Source organism: Gambusia affinis, linkage group LG01, assembly GCF_019740435.1.
Source record: "Gambusia affinis linkage group LG01, SWU_Gaff_1.0, whole genome shotgun sequence".
NCBI classification, from domain to species: domain Eukaryota; kingdom Metazoa; phylum Chordata; class Actinopteri; order Cyprinodontiformes; family Poeciliidae; genus Gambusia; species Gambusia affinis.
This window is the reverse complement of record NC_057868.1, coordinates 40,992,272-41,014,494: the sequence shown is the minus strand read 5'-3', so window position 1 is coordinate 41,014,494 and position 22,223 is coordinate 40,992,272. Positions and strand designations below refer to the sequence as shown.

Genomic DNA, 22,223 nt, shown 5'->3' with positions numbered 1-22,223 from the left:
CTTCAGGGTTCTGCTGTCAGATCAGCAGGTCTGGAGTCCAGAACTAGAGCAGGCAGAAGCTGCAGGAGAGACTCTGAGGTCAAACTGATCACATTCACTCACAGATTCTTCTCTTTTCTGACAGTTGGACCTGACAGTTGGTTTGTTTTCATGCTAACGTTCAGAAAAGTTATTAAAACTTTTGGCAGTATAAACTGGTCCTTCTTTATGTTTCATGTTAAATTGTTAATTCTGCATTATTTCCCCTGAAACCGTCTCTGTGCTGCCCTCTGTGGGTTGAAAAGTTGCTACTGCAGCTTAATTTACATATTGGTTCCAATGGTCCAAATTGGCCACGCCCCCAAGTGCATCATGACTCCGCCCACTTTTGGTCGTCATTTCCTAAATTTGCCAGAGGGTGGAGCTATACTCTCACTTTTTTAAAGGATCATTTTGTTTACAGAGATTTAATAAATCATTTTATTTTTAGTTTAGGTTCATTTAATTTTTATTAATTTTATTAGTTTTTATTTCAGCTCCAGTGTTAATATTTGTTTGAAAAAAAGATTTTTGAGAGGGTTGCTCTTGCATGTTTTGGCCATTATTATGTTACTTGAAAATGAATGAGATAATATTATTGTTCATCGCAGTAACTTCTGGAACTTTTGTTGACTTACAGGTCGACTCATCTTCGTTTTCTGAGTCTTCAAACTAAAACAGTCTCATGATGCAGTTCAGCGGCCCACCAATAGGAGGTGCTCTCTTTGGGACTTCCTGTCTGCACACCTGCTCCTATCAGCTGCTTCCTGCAGCCGTTGACCTGCTGAGGCAATGCAGACAGACGGTGGCCTTGGAGGACCATCTGTTTAAACGATCCCAGTTCACCTTCTGTCAGGATGACCTCTGACCCCTGAGACTGGGTGGTGTCTGGCTGAACCTTCAGTCGATGTGAACTGCTGAAGAAGAGACGCTGCGATCCTCTCAGCCGTTTTCAGGAAGTCTGTGGCTTTTCATCGTCAACCACAGTTTTCTGTCAGAACACAGAAAACCACAGAAGAAGAAGATTTCCCCCAACAGACGTGCAGACGGGGCGTGTGTCGAGTTCTGCCGACCAACTTCCTGTTTCCTCTGTTGAACCGGCAGACTCAGCCTGGCGCTGATGAAGAGGAGGAGGATGAAGATGATCCTCGCTCTGCTTCTGAAGAGTCTGAAGTTTCATCTGTAGAATTTATCATCGGGACGTTTTCAGTCACAAGATGGCCGCCAGGACGGGGTTCACTGGAGAGACACCAGGGGTCAGTATCTGACCTGAGAGAGGAAGAGCCATCCATCCATCCAGAGGTCAGAGGTCAAGCCTCCCGGAGTATGAACGCATCAGTTCATCAGCAGGTCTGGTGGGAACAGCGACATGTAGCCCTCTGACCTGTAGGGGGCAGCAGGGAGCCGGGTGGTGGAGCTCCAGTCTAACTGGGACAGACTGGTCTGTTTCCATTAAATGTTTATTAAAGTTATGAAACGATTTAAAAACCTGATGGTTCACAGCAGAGATGGGAGACTGGCTTCAAACAGAGCAGCGCTGCTTCAGCAAATCACTGAAGTAAGAGAGGAAAAGTTAAACTTTTCTGTTGTAAAATCAAATAAATGAGATGTCCTGTTTTTAACATCATAAGTTTGTGTTGCAGGTGTTTAATAATTCGTCTGATCGGAGCCGATCCGCCCAGACTTCCCAGTTCCTCTGAAGGTTTCTGAGAGTTCAGACTGGGAGCACGCTGGTCTCCATGGCGATGGGAAAATCAGACCGAGCACTCGTTTGTTTCTTATGAGGCGTAAAGCTTCCTGCATGGGGAACAGAGTGAGACTTCCTGTGAGGCACCAACAGCGTTTCTCCAGAAATTCTGCAGCTGCAGGGAAAACACTGCAGGTAAAGAGGAAACGCTCAGGAAAAACGACAGAAAAACGACAGAAAAACGACAGAAACATCAAAGGAATGATAGAAAAATACAACAAATATCAGAAAGCAGCAGGAAAACTAAAGAAAAACGACCACAACGGTGATTATTTTGTTCATTTGCATCTTTCAGTTTATTTCTAATATTTTATAAAAAAATAAATAAAAAAAAGTTAAGAATATAAGAATGCGGCAAATATCTAATCCAATTAGTTGATTAATGGTCAGAATAATTAATTACTATAATAATTATGCGTTCTTTGCTTCATCACCGGGCCAGAGATGGAGATGCGCGTCCAGACCGACCGCCAGGGGGCGCATGTGCTGCTGATTATTCATCTGGACGAACTTCCAACCAAACCTACAGAAAACAAACCTCGTTAGTTCTGATGATCCTCAGAAAAACTGACAATCGATTATTGATTGATTAATTGATTATAAACTTCCACATGAAGAACTTTTAAATGATCAGAACAACAGAACCAGGTTCCTTCCTGGCATATTAATCTACATAACCTGCTGCCCCCTACAGGCCGGGGGGTTACGTGTCGCTTCCTTTGAAAATATTATACTATAAATTTTTTCAACAATTTTTCTGCATTTCTTTGGACCAAACAAAATAACTTTATTTTTACAAATATTATTATCTATTTATTTATTGATTTTATTTTTTTGGAGGACGGGAAACTATTTCTGTTTTTTTATAATTTTGTTTGCATGAAAGAAACAGAAAGAAAAACAAGAAAAAAGAAGGACAGCAAGAAATTAAAGAGAGAATTAAAATAAAATAAATTTCTGTCAGACTTCAGTTTTTCTATCCGATGATCTTCCAGTGACTCGTTTCTTCAGACCAGTTTAAAACCAGAAACCAGTCAGAACCAGCAGGAACCGAGCCTGGAGGCTCCAGGGAGAGTTTCCTGCTTTCACTCCGTTTAGTTCTGATCTTCACACGATGAACAGAAACATGGAGCCCAAACATGGGAAAACACAACTTTCCTTCCCATGTAAGGTGTGTGTGTGTGTGTGTGTGTGTGTGTGTGTGTGTGTGTGTGTCCCCGCTGACCTGCTCTCCTCTGCTGGCTAAAGCCTTATTTAGATTTTCATTTAGATTTTTATTAAATGATGCCTTGAATAAAAATATAAGCTTTTCTATATTTTCTGAAAAAATAAAACATTTTGATTTTTTACAACTGAAACATTTGATCATCAGTGACTCACCGCGGTATCACTTTAAAGCTTCAGGCACTGCTGTCGTCATGGTAACCACAGACATCAGGATAATCTTCATCACCCAACGCAGAAGCAAACCGAGCAGCTGCCCAGCAGGGGGCGCTGAAGAGCTCCTGCTTTCTTAAACAGATCCAGAAATTTAAATCTGGAGTTTTCTACGTTTAAATTCCCCCACAGGGTTTGTGATGACGAAATGTTAAAGAGTTTAACTTCATTTAGGATTCAAAAGAACATTTCGATGTGGTTATTCCTTTGCAAGGAGGAAAACATTTACACTGGTTCAGTCACCATGACAACCGTCAGGAGTTAATGTCGTTAATCCACAGCATTCAGACGGTCAGGACTGAAGGAACCGGACTCTGGAAGACGGTCACACTCCTGCAGCTTCACACTGGGACTCAGTCAGCAGGTTTTCCACCAGCTCCCAACAAACTGCTGGCTGAGACACAAACGCAGCACCAAAATCCTTCACATGGTGTCAGGAGTCACATCATTCAGAAAAAATGAAAAGTGAAGGAAGAAAACAGGATCAGCAGCAGATGGGTTCCTCTGACGGGCGATGCTTCAAACAGATCACCTTCCAGGATCTACTGGCGCTTCCTGAATCAACCTACAGCCAGATCACTGCTAATTTTGAGACCAAATTAGGAAAAAAAATGATGTGAAAAAAGTTGTAAGAGAATTAGTGAATAAAGTTATGCAACAAAACATCATAGATATGAGATTAAAGTCATGAAGCTTCCAGAATAAAGATATAATATTAGTAGAAATTCGCAGTAATTTTATTATTACTCCTAAATGAAAAACAATAAAAACTGAACATGAGGAATGCTGAGCAGGTTACACTTTATTGGTTTTAAAAATAAGGAAATATGTCATTTTTATACATCAGCATGAAAAATATGAACAGAAAGGTTTTTGAATCTTAATTAAGCAAACAACTATTTAAAAGAAAAAATCACTATCCTGAAGCTTTGCTCATCTAAACAACTTTATTCAACTATCCTATAACAAAATCCAGTCTAGTAATCCTTCGTATTTTCAGAACAAATCTTTTGTGTTTTGTTTTAATAATTGTGTTAATCTTTAAAAACATTGAATGATTTAGTCAGTCTCAGGCGTTCCCACAGCTCGTTTCCGTTTCTCCACCAGAGGGCAGCAGAACTGAGCGTCTTTAAAAGTGTCTGTGTGAGAAAGCCTGATGGAAAACCACCAAAAGAAAGTATGCATGCGTGATTGTGCAGGCAAATGTGTGTATTTGTGAGGGTGCCAGCCTTGTTTGTATGCCAGTCCTGACAAAAGCTCCATCCAGCCGTGCAGCAGAGGGCTGCTTGTTCCCAGAGACCCTCAGAGCTCCAGGACTGCCAGTCCCTCTGCAGCCCAGACCGGGATCCGGACCTGAGCGCTCGCCGCCCTGCCCTCCACCTCCTGGAGCTCCGGTTGGATCACCGATGGACGGGAAACACAGACAGGAGCGTCTGAAGTGAGACAGTCTGAGTGTTTGGAGAGGAGGAAACTTCTCAGCTGGATGTTCAAGCAAACAGCACAAATTCTGCTCAGTTTGGAAAACTCAACTTCAGCTCTCAACTTTTGCATCTGGGATCGAGATATTTTTATTGGAGCAATCTTGGAGGAAGACAGTTGATAACTTTCAAACGCAGGCTGATCATTTTATTCCAGAGTACAAGAACCTTCTGGGATACTCCTGGGGTTTTATCGGATTGTTGGTCTGAAACTTCCCAGAAACAGGCTAAATTCAACCGTTCTGCTTTGAGCTGGAAGTAGATCTTTTAAACTTGTAGGTCATGGCTCCATCCTTTGTTTTTTTGCTCTGTCTTTACCTCCCGCTGCAGTTCATTCATGCAAAGACTGTTGAGCAACAGGACAAGCAACAGAGCGACCCCCATAAATCCCCCGACAGCGTCCAGCTGGAGGCTCTTCACCTGAAGAGCGGGAAGCAGTTAAAGCCTGCAGACGATGCCTCCAACCCCGAACACAGCCCCCCTGTACCCGACATGGTGGACCTGGACCGCCGGGTCCGCCTGGCCCGCGGCGCAGACGAGGATGAGCAGCAGTCCACCTTCAGCCACTCCTTTGAGAACGAGTGGGTGACGATGCCTCAACTCACAGAGTTCAGCAACACAACCAGGGTAGAACTGAACCACAGAGACGAGATCAACCTCCAGGCAAACACCTCCAACCCCGACGGTCCCTTCAACCCGTTTTACCCGCTGCTGGAGAGCTCCTACGTGGCCTATGTGGTTCTGTTCCTGGCCGGCCTGGTGCTGGCTGTGGGCGTGGTGGCCAACATGGCGGTCATGTGTGTGGTTTGGAACAACTACTACATGAGGTCTGCCTGGAACTACCTGCTGGCCAGCATAGCGTTCTGGGACTTCCTGGTCCTGGTGGTCTGCCTTCCGGTGGTGGCCTTCAACCACCTGTCCCACCGGAGGATCCTGGGCGACATCACCTGCCGCTTGGTGCCGTACATGGAGGTAGGCGGCCGAACGTATTGAAGCTACAAAACAACAAGATGTGATCAATATCAATAGATAATATATCTGACAGAATTTTAATCATGTGATAATAATCCAGGCGGAGGAAAGGCTTTAGCTGCTCAGCCTCTCACAGCTAGCTAGGTGGCATCAACTAACTCATTCACTCTGTGGATACCTAGCAACAGCCTGTTGCATAACATGTGCAGCAGCAGTTTCATGTTGTACCCAACATATTCTTGGATGTACAATGTGAACATCTGCTGGAAACATCCCCTTAAGGTAAACGTTTACAACCACAGACTTAGGGATGCACTGACCTGCACAGGAAACTACAGCATTGTTCACAACTTCTTCTGTTAGCTGATGCCTGGGAAATCCAGCTCAATGGGAGAAATCCCAGTCGAAGAGATTCTCATCTCTCTGAAGGGAGATGAGAATCGAGCAGAACTGCATAGGAAGGCAAGAGCCAGGCAGCTGAAGAGCAGGTTCATCTGAAGCTTTGATTGATTATTTTTTACAAATGACAGAATTTTTGGACAGTGATCCAAAGATAAATATGTGACTGAAGATAATAAAGGACTTTTCATATCTTCTAGTCCATCACTGAACAATTTGGATCCTCGACTCATCAATGCGTCGCTGGGTCTTCAATATTCTTCAGCATCAATGTAACGGATTAAAATGATTTGTTAGATTACCAATATGTCAGTGTAATAACCGACGTCTTCACACGCAGAAAATTTTGTTTAATCAGCAACAATTCTGCTGCCAATAACAAAACCAGAACTTCCTGAACCCAAACGGAAACACGCAGCCTAGAACCAAAGCAGCAGGTTCTGGAGGGAGAGTGGTGCCGGTGCCGGCAGCAAATCCAGGACTGGGAGTCACGAACAGAGGGGGGGGCCAGAAACCAACATTGCTGCCAAACTAAAGCTTCCAGACAGGCAACCTGTGAGTCCCACAAGCTCTAGAAAACCTGCTGCTTTGAAAGAGCAAGAAAACTCCCAAAGGTTTTAGTAAAACACCCAGGAACCTCAGGAAGGAAACCTGTACTTTCTGGAAAAGTGCCATATACATTTTGGGATATCAGAAAGCATGTTTTAAATTCTGAGAAATCAACCTGTAGGTTTGAGAAAGTAACTGTAAGTTATGGAAAATGCCTCAGAGATTTATTGAATGTAAAGAGTAAACTCTGAGAAGGAAACGTATGGTGTAAGATCTGGGAAAATTTCAGGAACCCGTCTGGAAGTGGCTTTAAACCCGCAGCTTCTGAGAAGTAAAGGAACTTTACTTCTGGAAAGTTTTGAGCACTTTTCAGAAAAGTACCAGGTGACCACAGCCTGCATTCAGCCCAGTCAACCGTCCTCTGCTAAAGTAACTCTAAGGAAAGTATTTATGGAAAAGAACCTGGTTCTGTAAGGTCCACGTTTAAAAGACAAAGGTTCCTGTGTGTGAACCGTATCCATGTACTACTGCCAGTTCATGGAAATAAGGTTAAACATGTTTAAAATTCAGGATTTGATTTGTTCAAACATGTTAAACTTGTTGAAAGTCAAGTCATGAAAGACGTGCAGAGAAAACTCATGATTCTGTTTTCTTATAAATGTGATTCTTTAAATTCAACATCATCTAAATCAGTTCAGATCTCTGACTTTGGGACGGCTACTTGTTCACTGAAAAACAAAACCCTGATATGTTTGCCTGTTGGTTGCTATGGCAACCCGTTGCTATGCCTGCTGGAACGTCCTGCTGCAGCCGTCTCTGTTTGGATGAAACAAAGTTGGTTTGGAAACTTAGTTAGATTTCTAAGGTGAGTTTTGTGGAGAGCTGCTAATGTTTTTAACAATGAGCTTAACACCAGCATTCATTTTTTTAAGTGTTTTATTAATTCAATAGTAAATGGATTTTGAAGTACATGTCCAAAGCCAAAGCCTTCCAGAAAACAGAGTGACTGGGTTTTTGGTTTGTGGTTCTTGGTTCACGGTTCACCTGCTGGGGACGGCAGCACCTGCCTGTGGTCTGACTGGGCCGGGTGTGGGGATGACCTGGTGGTGTTGCAGTGAGGGGATTGGTGGAGGCGTTTATGTGAGAAGCTTCATGGTGGAGAGTTTCTGCCAGGTGACTTACAACTCTCAGGTATTTTGGGATCCTTTGCTCTTGGCCTCCTGGGTTCTCTCGCTCAGATTAGTGTTTTCAATATGGTACATTAAAAACATGGACAAATATGCAGATCAAATTTGATCACACCTTCTAAATGTGGGCTAGCAGCAAACGGCTCCGGCTCGTTCACCTCTGGGTTTCCTCCAGAGTAGCAGAAGCCTGGCAGACCACCAGGCTTCCTTTGCCTCCCACCAGGCTAAGTGTTGATTGTTCATATTAATTATGTTTTTTATACACCAGTAACAGTAAAGACAGATTAAACTAGGTTCATAGCTTTGGCTGTTATTTCCAAATTATGCAGAAACCTTCACATTTTTGTATCTTTTAACATTTTTCATCATAAAAACCTGGTGGGCCACTGGAGACCTGCACTAGTGGCCCCCAGCATGGTTTTTTGGACTGGTGGCCCCCAGCATGGTTTTTTTTTGGACTAGTGGCCCCCAGCATGTTTTTTTTTGCACTAGTGGCCCCCAGTATGGTTTTTTTTGGACTAGTGGCCCCCAGCGTGTTTTTTTTGGACTAGTGGCCCCCAGCAGGGTTTTTTGGACTAGTGGCCCCCAGCGTGGTTTTTTGGACTAGTGGCCCCCAGCGTGTTTTTTTTTGGACTAGTGGCCCCCAGCGTGTTTTTTTGGACTAGTGGCCCCCAGCATGGTTTTTTGGACTAGTGGCCCCCAGTATGGTTTTTTTGGAAAAATCCTGAAACTCCTTTTTGTTTAAATGTTTATGAATATGGTTTTCAGTTCAGAGACCTGGCAGTTAAAGTGGCTCTGGGTCAGAAAGACACAATGCATTCTGGTTGTTGGGTCTGTACCTGAAGACCAACCATGTGGCAGCATTGGTTGGTGTTGATAAAAGTGGTGATGATACCCCTGAAACCCACTGGGACTCTGTACCAGAGTCTTAATGTAATCCCCACACCAACGCTCTTCTTGTGCCTGCAGATGGCGTCTCTTGGTATAACCTCCTTCACGCTGTGCGCTCTGGGGATCGACCGTTTCCACTCCGCCACCTCCTCGCCCCAGCAGAAGGCCCGGCGGGTGGAGCGCTGCCGCTACGTTCTGCTGAAGATGCTGCTGGTTTGGCTCTCAGCTCTGCTGCTGTCCAGCCCAGAAATCTTCCTGTGGCAGCTGAGCCAGGCAGTGTCTCCGTCCACCGGCAGGATGGTGGACACCTGCACCATCACCCCGTCCTCCCCACTGTCCCTGTACCTGCCCGACTCCCTCCACTCCCTGCTGCTCAGGTACCACCAGGTGAGCTTCTGTCAGACCAGTGAACTGGTTCTTGGATCAGAACTTCATGGTTCTGTTCGTAGGAGGTGCTGATTCTCCAATCGGATCTCTCCTTCAGGGTCGCATGTGGTGGTGTTTCGGCTGCTACTTCTGCCTCCCCGTCCTCTTCACCGTCCTCTGCCAGATGGCCACTCGCAACGTCAACAGCGACTCCAGCTCTGCCCAGAAGCAGCGTAACCATGACGACCGCGCCAACGGCCAGAAGCGCCAGCAGCACCAGGCGGTGGAGCGGCAGCTGAACTGCACCCTGCTGGCGCTGGCCGTGGTTTATGGGATCTGCGCTCTGCCAGAACATGTCTGCAACATCACCCTGGCCTACACGCATTTCACCGTCTCTGAGGGCACGGCAGCCATTCTGCTGCTGTTACATCACTTCCTGTTGTTCCTAAAATGCGCAGTGACGCCGGTGCTGCTGCTGTGTCTGTGTAAGGTGGGTCAAAGTTAAAGAACCACGCAGCCTAACAGAAGACATGAATCCAAAGAATCTCTAGATGTCCAGGTGTTTGTTTCTCCGTCACTGCAGCTGATCAAAAATATCTCCACTCGATGAGAGCAGAAAGAATCTCCAGGAAACGCCTGACAGGAAGTCACGTTTCAGGAGATCTCCTCATTTAGGCCCAGTTTTAAGCAGCATCGCTTTGGGAACCAGCTTGGTGGAAATCCTTCTCTATGTCTTTTAAACTTTATTCTTCATGGGTTCCACGAATAAAATGACTCAAAGGTCCAATTTAACTTGGATTCATGAGATACTATTTCACAAAGAATCAAAACAAAGAGAAATATTACAGAGTTCATATTTTTAACTGTCTTTAAGCTTCTTTTATTAGCACATGAATAGCATCACTAACAGCAGTCAGTTAGCTGATCCCGACCTTAGATGTAAGGTTTCCAAATGACTGCTAGCATTTCCGAATCCAGAGCTGTAAAACTTATTTTTCTGAAGGTTCACTTCCTGTTGTAACAGCATTAATAACAGCCACGTTCTCTGATTTCATGTTTGAACACGGCAACCATTGTTAAATTAGCCAGCCCAGCTAATATCTTGCTAGCAGCAGGTTCCACACCAGAGTGCATCGCCGTTCGTGCTTCCAGTCGGTCCTGATTGTGGTGCATTGGACCAGACGTTCATTCAGTCACAGATCGGCCGGTTCAGCATTAAATCGTCTAATCCCAGCTGACTTCTTGGTGCTTTCCTGGTTCAAACAGATTTAATTTGTGTTGCAGGCTCTTGGTCAGGCCTTCATGGACTGCTGCTGCTGCTGCTGTCAGGAGTGCCAGCCAACCACGGCCCAGGATTCACCAGGCTCCGCCCAGGTCAAACTGAAGGCAGCCAATGAGACTTCCATCTTCTTTGACAAGGCTAAAGACACGACGGCCATCTTGTCCATCTCCAGCTAGAGCCTCTTTGATCCTCTTCAGTTGTTGCTCCATGCATCAGTCTCCTCCTGGATCTCCAGTCATCTCTTAGAAATAACTCCAGGTTTCCTTCCTTTCGTCTTTATTAACTCTACACTTCTTCTTTTGCTCTCTACATGATCTATCCATCTCTTTCCATCACCTCTCTTCTTCCTGTGCACACCTTTTCAGCCAGACCACTGTTTTGTTGGGGACACTGCAGCTTCCTGTCTGTACAGGAACTAATGTTTAATCAGTTAGAAAAGCTGCTGTGTGGACAGCAGGAACCTGTTCCCAGGACTCTGAAGAGACTCTGGCAGAAGGAAAACCCGACCGCCCTCTGTAGATCCAAGCTGTGAAGTTATTTTTTGTTCTTACTGGAAGTAATTTAAGCTAAATCAAAGCTGTAGTTTCTATGAATGTTTAGCTGAGAGAGAAACCTGAAGGGCTGCTGCTACGACCAGCTGAAAGTCTGGATTACTGAAACTAAAAACTGGAACATGATGAATCAGTTCATGAAGCACCAAGTCAGAAATTAACAGCAGGAATTTCAGTTATTTTCACAATGTTGTTAAAGCTGAATATTGAATTAATGAGCTCAATATTTAGACTCCAAGATAAACATTTAACTCACTAAATAATGTTTTTACATATTTAATTGAAATATTTAGCTTTCAGGCTAGTTTTAGTTAACATGGCAGCTAAATATTTAGCTAGCAACTTTTAATAATTAGTTTAGTTTTCAAACTAAATATTCAAATCTAAACCAAACACTGAACTCAGAGCCAAGTGTTTAAATCATTTACATAAACCCAGTCGGCCCAGTTGGTTCTGAACACCACAACCAGACTGGACCCGGCTGGTCGAGGTGTTCAGAACCAGACTGGACCCGGCTGGTCGTGGTAGAACCAGACTGGACCCGGCTGGTCGAGGTGTTCGGAACCAGTGGGTTCTGGTGCGCAGCAGCAGCCCAGCAGGCCTGTGTAATGTGTGTACTGGTTTTTACTGCAGGTTTTTCTGTAAAGGTTGTTCTGATAATGAAGCTACTAATCTGAGCTAAAGAGACGAGATGTTGATGAAGATCATGGAGGAAGATGAGGAAGACTCAGTGCTGTGATGAAGGTCCGTTCAGGAGGTTAAAGTGTGTAGATTAAAGTGTATTAATGTTCCTTAACCAGAATGTCTAGAACATGAAGGAACAGCAGATTTAAGTTTTTCAGGGTAGAAGTTCCACTAACCCCGAGTTTGTTTGACAGAAAACAGGATGCAGATTTTATGTGACATGGATGATTGTGCCTTTGTAATATTCTGTGTTTTAATGTTAAATTTCTGAAATTACAACATGTTTGTCAGGACTGTGTGTTTGTGTCTCTATCAGAAACCAGCATCATAATGTCTGTATGAAGAGCTAAAACCTTCCTACTGGTTTTATGTGTGAGGAGAAGGTGAACAAAATGGAGCTTAAAAAATGCAAAACAGACCAAACTGGATCATTTAAAACAGCAACAGATCTACAGCAGAACAACTAATGTGGCCTAATCAAAGTCCAGATGCAACCTGGATAAAAAACAGTGGTTAGAGTTTCAGACAATGGAGGAGAAAAAACCTAAAAGAAGTGAGTGAAATCCGTTACAGTAAACAGTTTAAAATCTACTTCATGCTTTCTGACCAAACTATTCGGATAAATCAGAACAGAGTCAGCAAAACTAAACATGTAGAAAACTCTGCACTATAACATACTATGTTGTTATGATGTCATTGACATGCTGGGCATCGATATGGTTGAATTTAGAGCTTTAGCTTCTGCTAACCAGCATGTTGGTTCGGTGTGGTAGATTCACCCACTACTGGACCAGAGACTTCAAGTCATTTTACCACATGAACCAGTTCACATGTTATCACTTCTTTACGTAAAACACGGTGTCTGTTCTGGTTTTCACGGTTCTGATGGGTTCTTCAGACCCGCGGGTCGTTAGGAGCTGCTGCTCAGCATATCAATGACCTCACTGCTGTCCGGTCTCCAGGGGAAACCGGTCCAAATTCACTCAAACCGACTCTCAGCTGTGTTAATTTAGAAAGTTCAGCTATTTTCTAATCAGCGCCAGTCTCTTCGCTCGTTGCCCTGGCAACCCATGAAGAGGATTTAAAAGGGGGACGTTTCTGTCCTCCAGAGGGTCAGACACTCAGAGAAAGGAGTGAAAGCTACAAACTGTTTAAAAGCTCTAGACGTCCATCAGACGACGTGCTGAGGGGAAGAGCAGCTTTAGCTTCCTAAAATGGCGACGAGTTTAAATTTCAAGTTCAAACTGAAGCCACTGAAAACAACAGACCTGTTCCTGTTTAAATCAGGGCTGGCCAGTGAATCCTCATCTGACCTGCGCCGCAGCGGCTCGTTAACGAGACGCTCATTCAGTTCAGCTGATAGAGAAGAGAAGCATCTGTAGGCAGATATTAAAGGGCCAGTGTCATGTAAAATGTACTTTTATGATCTTTCCATCCTGTTACAATGTTTCCTCATCTACATCATATCTTGATTCATTTATGCACGTTTGAGAAACCCTTTCATTTCCATGGCAACCAGTCACCTGTTAAAACACCTGGGTGGACCTAGCCCCACCTTCGAGGCTCAGCTCCTTCAGACTAGCCAGCAGCAATTAGCAAACATCTCATTAAAGGAGCTTCTTCAGAAAGAGCAGGAGTTTTTAAAGAGACAGAGGCCCAATTTCAAGGTGTTAATTCAGGAAGTCAAATTTCCTTGAAGTCATATTTAATATATTTACTACTTCAACTACCAAGTAACGTAGTTTGTTGATTGTGCTTTAAAATGGATTATGTTCCTGGAAAACACGATCCTGCCTCATTAAAAATGTTTTTCCTCGTCGATCGAAACAAATCCAGAATTAAAGACAGATGCAGGGAGGGTCTTCATGTGCAGGACCTGTTCTCCCCTCCAGGGCTGTTGGTGAAGATCCTTCATGTTTGGATTGGTGTTGATGAGCCTGATCAAAGTTGCTCATGTGAGCCTGATGAGCCATCAGATCAGGTGTTTGAGGAGGTTGGAGGTTTTCCTGGACGTGTTTAATGGAGCCGACTCAACCTGCTGACCATTAACAGCTGATTGTAGCTCCTGATCTGCTGCTGAATGGGGCAGACGAGGAGGAGGAGGAGGAAGAGGAGGAAGGTGATTGATGCAGAGCTGGAGGAACAGAGTGTTTCAGGCCTCGCTGCTGCTGCTGTTCTCATTAGTAGTGATGAGAGCTCGTCCCTCTGAAGCGAAGCCCCGAACAGACCGCCTCTGTTCGCTAATGAACGCACACACTGAGTCGACTAGACCTCCATTGGTCATACAACAGCGTCTCTGGGGCCGACTGGATGGGAACCAACTTCAGGCCTGCGCTTGTGTAACACAGAGGTCACAGGTTCGAATCCCACGTCGTTGATGGAGGGGCTGCTTGTTCCAGACTTCACATCCAGATCACGCCGAGGCTGAAAACACCTTTCATGAGTTTCATGAGTATCTGGGTTTGATTTGAACTTTAAAAAGAGAAAAGTTCTTTACAGAAGAAATGAGAAAACATTTTCCACGGTCGCCTTGCAGCGAGAAGGTCCCGGGTTCGAATCCCACTCCCACTTCCTCCCACAGCCCAAACACATGACTGTCAGGCTAACTGGTCTGTACAGTTTGGTTTGAAGCATGTTTCTGTCCTGTGTCTCTGTGACGAGTCGGTCCAGAGTCCAGTAACAACAGAAACGTTACTGGACCCCGCTGCGCTGCTCAAGCTTCAGGACTCGTGGATCTTTTGTAGAGAACGACTAAAATATTCTGAGCTGAAATGTTGTTCTCAAAGCAACTGATCCAGGAACTTCCTTCATTTCCTTCGGTACCGTTTGCCTGAACCACTTTGGGTCGTGTCCAACTTTTCGCGCAGTGATCAGGTTTAGACTCGCCACCAGACCCGTTAGCGTCTCCGTTCGTTATCTGCCTGGTAGAGCAGAGTGGTGCTATTTATGAACGATCTTTTTGAATCAAAAATGGATTTTTAATTGAATCATAAGATGGTTAAAGATTCCCGGTCCTTTCAGAAAGGTACTGGTTAGTCAGAACCGTTAGAATAAGATGAAACTAAGATATGTGAGATTTTGTGTTTTTGCAGTGAATAAATATGATTTGAATGAATCAGTATGAACCTCTGAGTGCTGATGAATGATGAATGATGAAAGGTTCGGTCCAAAGGGAAGATACTCCTCCACAGAACCAGAGCCTTTAGAGCCTGAAAGAACAAAACATCCCTGTGGAAATGTTCTGGTTCTGGACTGAAAGTGAGAGAAAAACAACATCCAAGCAAAAGCTCAGATGTGGATCAGAACCTTTGGACCGCTCTGGATGGAGACGATGAACTTCATGAGAAAACGGGAGAAAGTTTCCTGAGACTCGAACTCACCGTGTGAAACCAGGAGATATGAAGAAGCTCTTGTCTGGAAAACTGTGTGTTTCCCTCTTATGAGTGAATGAGCTGCCATGTGTGTGTGTGTGTGTGTGTGTGTGTGTGTGAGAACAACAAACTAATCTGACCTGAATGTGTGAGGTGCGCGCCAACGTGAACGCTCCCTGAAAACCGGGAGCACAATGTGGCTTTTGTTCAGTAAGAAAACTGATGAGGGAAGGAGTGAAGGGGGGAGATGTTGTCGCCATGGCAACATGCTGGGGCGGGGGGGTGCGGACCACCTCACACTGCAGACAGGAAACACTGAGGCCTGGGCCTTTGTTGGTCACACACTCCACACTGGGAAAGGGAGGCCGGGTCCTCTGGGAGGACGGCGGGTTTATCAGTGCGCTCACGTCCCGGCCAGCGGCTCTCTGCTTCTGGGTTTGTCTGTCCGCCTTTCAGTCGATGAGAAAGCTGCAGACTCGTCTTTCTTTGCTCTAAACTGTCTCTGATCCTCCAAAATGAGACTCTAAGCGGGACAAGAGGAAGTCTGGTGGTTCATACAAAACTCCAAGAAAATCCACAAATTCATGAAAATCAATGAAAATAAAAGAGCATTTAACTCAGACGTGGCTCCAATTCTACAATCAACATGATTTTGATCTATTTTACCAGTTTGTTGGACTTTTATGAGTAAAAACCTGCTGAATGTCGAGTTTCCTGCAAGCCAGAACCGACCTTCCGCAGGTGGCGCCCCCTGCAGCAGCTCGCCTGTAATTACTGCCACAGGTGAGCTACTGACTGCTGCTGCTCAGGTCTCACACACACACACACACACACACACCAGGATCTCTCACACAGAGACCGTGTGCTGCCCCCTGCTGGCTCTCCGGTAGAACTGCAGCTCAGATGCTGAAAGCAGCTACATTTTAACAGGAAGTGAATCTGAGAGGAAATAATAAATAAAAACATTGTTAGGATATTAAATTGTTTCTCTGGACTTTAACAGAATTGATTTATAACTTGAAGACCAGCAGCAGTTGAGCTCATTTCTCTCCTCAGGCCGTTTTACAGGAACTGCAGCTGCTTCCGTCCAAAAGCAGAGGCAACAGTTGACGACGTCCGTCAACATGTTGCTGCGTTTTAAGTTGCAGACCTGCAGGAGCTGGACATGCTCACCTGAGGAAGGCTTCACATCTCCAGCCAATGAAACGGGAGGAAATCAGAACAGAGGAAAACCTCACAACTCAACGATCTCAAAGCAAGAGGAAGAAAATCTGTTCAGAAACTGGAAAATGTTTTTCCTCCACATACTTATCCTGAAAATCCTGAAGATTTCCAGGTTGGAAGCCTGGAGGTTCATCACAGAGGAAACCTGGATGATTCTTAAATCTATTCAAGATTTCAACCTTAAAAACTGTCAAGAAGCAACTTAAAATGATTTCATCTCCTCTCGTCTTCACTCCTCCATAAATGACCTAAAAATATTTAAAGTTTCACTGAATGTTGATGTTGTGGCTTCATCACAGGGTCACATTTTGCTCCAGCTTTTCTCCAGTTTCTCGTCTGATTAAAGACTTTGTGATGTAAAAGCAGATCAGATTTCTACGTTCTACTCGTCATCATCCTGAACCAGAACAGTAACAAAACTCATCTTCACCAGTAAATGATTTCATTTAATGAATTTCTGCAACATGAGGAGTTCTGTTTGTGTGCCGGGGAGGTTTCTGCTCGGCCCGACTGCCGATATTTAAATCTGCTGGATATTTAAAGTGTTTTTCACTAATGTGGAGAAAATGTTTCTGCTGGTTTTGATTTGGAGAAGAAGAAAGAAGTAAAAGAGTTTAAACAAAAATAAACAGCAAAAAAAGATACTTAGTCTCATAGTTTGAGTTTAAATTAAAAATTTAATATGTGATTATAATGCTTCATTTAGTTCAACATGATGCAGATGTTTCATGAGATCACATGACACCGCTGGTCCAATCAGAAACACTGAACTCCGGTTAGACGATTCATAAAACAATAAAAAAAACAACAATAATATAAAACAAACATGAATAAAAACCAAATTCCAGACAGAAACCAAAATGTTTGTCCTTCAGGTAGAGTACCACACATCAGGGTTAGGGCACCAGTAGATTATTAACATTATTCTTCTTATTAATATCTTACAAAACCAAAAACAACAGTGCAATAATAAAAAGGTTTGAACGCCTCGCTGAGCGGGAGGAAGAGACGGCAGAGAAACAGAACCAAAACGGACAGGAGGAGAAACGAGGAGACAGGAGACAGGAGGACAAAAGGTCAGGAGGTCAGGAGGTCAGGAGGACAAGAGGTCAGGAGGTCAGGAGGACGACGGGCTTCTCAGGACGATGGAGGTGGAGAATGGAGGGATGAAGATGGAGGAAGGTAAGGGAGGAGAGGATGATTCAGGTTCAGGTTGTTAAAAGGTTTTTTAGATTCTGATCCAAGATGGCTGCCAACGTGAAGTCAGGGAGGTTCAAACCGGGCCGACGGTTCTGGTTTACAACTTTGACCGGGTCAAAGTGTTTACAGGAGGTCCGTTTGGCTTCAGCAGCTCGCTTAAAGACAAACCGGATTCATCTGGTTCTGATTAAAATGAAATACGGGGAAAAACGTTGGTTCTGGATTTAAAGTGTTTTTAAAAGATTTTCCTGAAATAGAACCAGCAGCCTCAACATGAACTGTTGGAGGGCAGGGGTCACCTGGAGCTGAGGGTGAGGCGGAGGTCATGAGGAGACAGGAGGGAGGGGGCAGGGAAGGGGCGGAGTCAGGGTTGGTGGGCGTGGCCCGTCCGGGTCGGGTCGGGTCCCTCAGGAACTCCTCTTGGTCCGGGAGTGTTGGATCAGCCACTGCAGAGTGATGTCTGCAGACACAGAGCTGGAGGTCAGGGAGACGCCGGAAACATTTCCTGAACAATTCGACCCGATAATGACGATTAATTACCATGTTTACAAACAATCAGAGTCAAAAGCTCAGACAGGATCATCTGGGAAAACCTCATCAGATGTTTCCTGAAATATTATTCTACAATAAATGTTTTCACCACAAAGACCAACGGAACCTGCAGGAAGCAGATTTACTCTGAATTCACACTGAGAGGTTCTTCGGTCCGATTGTTGGGTCCGGATCAGAACCAGACTTTATTTTCTTTCTTCGGTTTCACATTGAGCTTTTTGAAAGCCGATTAAAATATGTAAACAAAGTCACATGGGTGAAGATCAGTGCTCCTATTGGACAGAAATGATGGGGGCGGGACCAAACACACCTGGACGTCTGCTAATGCGCTAACAGCAGAGCTAATTAGTGCTTTAGCTAACTTTGAAAACATTTAGCGCACTTAGCTTCCTGCCTCTCCCCAGATGAAATTAAACACATTTCATTATTTTATTTATTTTGCTGCAAAGCTAAACAGTAAAACAGACACCATCTTGTTTTATGTAATAAACTCTTTGCATTTTTACTTCTTCATGGAAAGCACATTGTGTTGTAGATAAACGTGTGTGTGTGTGTGTGTGTGTGTGTGTGTGTGTGTTTACCAATGTTGTCTTTCTCCTTGCAGGAAATGGAGTAGCAACAGATCTCTCTGTCCTGGATGGCCGACAGGTTCCTGAACACAACAACGACCCGAATCACTGAAACAGGCAGCAGAACCTGGAGCTCCAACCGGACCCAGGGGACCCAACGGGTCAGAACCTGAAGCTCCAACTGGACCCAGGGGACCCAACGGGTCAGAACCTGGAGCTCCAACTGGACCCAGGGGACCCAACGGGTCAGAACCTGGAGCTCCAACTGGACCCAGGGACCAGGTCAGAACCGGGTCAGGACTTACATTCTCTCTATCAGCTCCTTCTCGTCCAGAGCGCCTGGCAGGTCCCGCTTGTTGCCCAGAACCAGAACCTGAGGACAGAGAGGAGGAGGACGGGTTGGATGCACCAGAACCAGAACCAGAACCAGAACCAGAGCATGCAGGTAGAAAGTGTTTTCCGATCAGCATGTGGGCCTGAGGGAGGCAGTCTGTCGTTTCAGGAGGTGAAGTTCAGATTTTAGAGATTTTAACTTTTAGTTCTGTTGATGATTCTGTCAGAGAAAAAAACCAAATTCAGTTTCAGATCTACAACGATTCACATTTCACTGACTGATTGGTTTTAGTTTATTTATCAGGTAAGATTAAAAAATGTTTTTGCAAAAATAATAATAAGAAAAAACATCCATACTAAGTTTTGTGGTTTAAACTTTCTATTTCTGGCTGCAACATTGGTGAGGAAAATGTCCAATAAACTCACAATTAGAAAAAAACTGTTGATTTTCAATGTTCTTCCAAAAGTCGTAGAATCGATGAACTGACCAGATTTATCAGCAAGCAGCTAAAATCTGATCTGATTTAGAAAACTAGATTTAAACACACAACTGTCAGCTGGACGCTGGTTCTTTGCGTCCCTCTGGACCCACAGGGCCACATAAAAAGCTGTGGCGGGCCGGATTCGGCCCCCGGGCCTTGAGTTTGACCCGTGTGTGATCAGAGCAGCTGGGTCAGCGCCGTGTTTCGGGTTTTCTCACAGGAATCCCCTGCAGCTGCGGTTTGTCCAGCAGGTTGTGCAGTTCGTTCTTGGAGGCTTCGATCTTCTCCGGATCGGCTGCGTCCACCATGTAGCTGCAGCAGGACGAAAACAAACGTCACAACATCCAGACAGCTTCCTGACCACGATTTAATCCTGAAAAAGATCCGAACTGAAGATACGAAACAGAAATCTGCACAAATGAAAACTTGAATTTATTTTCTCATCATCTCACTTGATGATTCTTAGGGAGACAAAAATCTCCATAAATCCAACTGGAACACAAAATACAGCAGAGGAACTGAGGGATTAGGAAACGGACAGAAGGTCAGATTAGGATTAGGATGAAGATGGCAGGATTAGGGTTTGGAGAGAAGGAATGATTGGATTAGGACATGGACAGACGGACAAGGTTGCGATATGGAAGGACAGACGGTCAGATTAGGATTAAGGATATTTACAGAAGACATACTAGGATTAGATAAATTAGTCTTAAAATATGTACAGATGGTTAGATTAGGATTAGGGCAGATTAAGACGTGGATGAACTAATAGTTGGATTAGGATCAGATTATGACAGACAGACGGTTGGATTAAGACATGGATACAATCATATGGATGAATATGATGTGGATTGGAACATGGATGGATTTACGGTTGGATTAGGATTAGAGTTTAGTCAAAGGCACAGATTAGAATTAGAATATGGAGGGATTATGACAGAGATTAGAATGCAGATGGATTATATATCAGTGGGAATATCTGGGCGTCTCCTCTGCTGCTGTGAGGAAACTCTTTATCTCTCAGAGTTCTGATTCTGTTGGAGCTCAGGAGCCGCCCCCACCCCCTGCTGCCCTGGGCCGCCGCCAGACTTACACGATGGCGCTGACGCCCCGGCAGTAGCGCTCCCACATGCTCCTGAAGCGAGGCTGGCCGCCGATGTCCCACAGCTGGAGACACAGAGACAGAGAGACGGACATGAGAGGACAGAGCAGGACAGAGACACGCAGGGAATCGAACTACCAACCTTGATGGTGACGTTGCCCTTGGTGATCTTCCTCATGTTGAAGCCCACCGTAGGAATCATGTCTTCGCTGAACTGACCCGACTGAAACACACACACACACACACACACACACACACTCTGTCATGTTTCCAGGTCAAACAGCTGATACTAGCAGTGAACCGATTGATCCATCAGCCTGACCTGCTGATGGATGTTTGTTGACTGAAATGTCAGGTGACCATTGTTACCCCCAGTGGCTGATTGGGGTAAAGGTCAGATCCACTGATCTGACCTGCCAGCAGAGGTCAGATCAGTGGATAAGATCGACTTTATTTGGACGCATCGATACCTGAACTCACTACACCAAGGAAATCTGGCCGACTGATTGGCTGGCCGGTAAATCGGTGCACCACTACCTGAGACTGACGTTCAGGTGAGCCTGCTCTGGATACATCTCTACGAAGCTCTAGTTGTGTTTTTCCTTCCACTAAACTTTCTGCTAATATGGTTGTGGGCCAGTCACAATAAATCAATTAATCGCCTGATAAATTAAAAGTTTGCATGATTTATTGTTTTTATTTTTTAACCTCAAACGATGATAAAAGTCTTCCGTCTGCTGACCTTTTTTTCAGGACTTCATAATTCACTATATTTGTTATTTATTTTGGATGTTTATAATATATTTTATTTTCAGTGTTTAACACAAAGATCAATAAAGTTTATTGATCTTTGTGTTCTTGCAAAAACAATCAATTATTGAGCTTCTTATAATGTATCGTGATTAATTGATTTATTGATTATTGGACAGGTCTGTTTCTGCCTACTTCCTGCTGCCAGACGGGTTCTGGATAAATAGTTTCATGATTCAAAGGTGTGGAAATCATCTGACCTGATTGTGAATTATAAAATTATAGCAAAAAGATCAACTAATCACAGTTACTTCATGACGGGACAAAGACTATCATCACACATTTCATGAAGGGGAGTAAATACTTTGCACATGGCTGTAAATACAGGATTTTTGCGTCATTTAACGATTTTCTGCTTTTCCACTGGAAATAAATCCTGAGCTGTTTGATCCAGCAGCAGACTGGCGGCCTCCAGATGTTTCTGTAACGTCATTCCTCTTTCCCTTCAGCGGAATCAGACAGGATGAATCCACACAGATCCACCTGGAGGTGGAGGATCCGTCCGGGACCCCGACCTGCTGGACTCCACCCCGCCTGCCTCCAGCTGACCTCACCACTGCAGGACAACAATGGACGCCGCCACATCCAGCAACACTCACCGCTATCACATTCACAAAGGTGGTCTTCCCGGAGTACTGCAACCCCACCAGGGTCAGCTCCATCTCCTCCTTCCAGAACAGAGCCTTGAACCAGTCCAGGAGTTTGTTGATCAGCGCGATCATCTCTGCGCTCCGTCCGCTACAGCTGCTCTACTGCTCGGTTAGCTGCTAACTGGCTGCCCGGCCCGACGCTCCGCTTTCTCTGCCGCTGACAGCCGCTGAGACACCCGCAGACGGTAAGAGGGAGAGTCACAGAGCCAAGCAGCCTCACATTAACTCTGGAGCTCCGGTAGCTCGGTGTTTTATTGCTTTAAAACCCACCGAGTGGCTTTTCTCTGCTGTTTACTAGCTGCGCCTTTTCCTGCTAGCGCTGACAAGGAGGAAGCAACGCACACGAACACATCCGGCGGAGCCCTTCAC

General features: G+C 44.8%; 2 protein-coding genes and 1 long non-coding RNA gene across 3 annotated transcripts; 2 read left to right on the top strand and 1 right to left on the bottom strand.

Moving 5' to 3' along the window:
* The first annotated feature begins 848 nt into the window (after positions 1 to 848).
* Positions 849 to 2,519, top strand: LOC122838900. Its single transcript, XR_006371965.1, has 3 exons — positions 849 to 1,576; positions 1,662 to 2,030; positions 2,208 to 2,519. It is a non-coding gene; the product is annotated as an uncharacterized LOC122838900 (long non-coding RNA).
* A 1,987-nt stretch (positions 2,520 to 4,506) lies between these two features.
* LOC122836548 (G-protein coupled receptor 37-like 1) lies at positions 4,507 to 11,854 on the top strand. Its single transcript, XM_044126187.1, has 4 exons — positions 4,507 to 5,652; positions 8,757 to 9,065; positions 9,163 to 9,534; positions 10,329 to 11,854. The coding sequence occupies exons 1-4, from the start codon at positions 4,963 to 4,965 to the stop codon at positions 10,500 to 10,502; spliced, it is 1,545 nt and encodes a 514-aa protein (XP_043982122.1). The 5' UTR covers positions 4,507 to 4,962; the 3' UTR covers positions 10,503 to 11,854.
* A 4,959-nt stretch (positions 11,855 to 16,813) lies between these two features.
* LOC122836407 (ADP-ribosylation factor-like protein 8A) lies at positions 16,814 to 22,217 on the bottom strand. The gene is made up of 7 exons (XM_044126111.1): positions 21,804 to 22,217; positions 20,537 to 20,617; positions 20,386 to 20,459; positions 19,511 to 19,604; positions 18,783 to 18,850; positions 18,490 to 18,560; positions 16,814 to 17,816 (listed from the first exon to the last, which is right to left on the bottom strand). Exons 1-7 carry the CDS (start codon positions 21,924 to 21,926, stop codon positions 17,764 to 17,766), a joined length of 564 nt encoding a protein of 187 aa, XP_043982046.1. The 5' UTR covers positions 21,927 to 22,217; the 3' UTR covers positions 16,814 to 17,763.
* Positions 22,218 to 22,223: the final 6 nt, after the last annotated feature.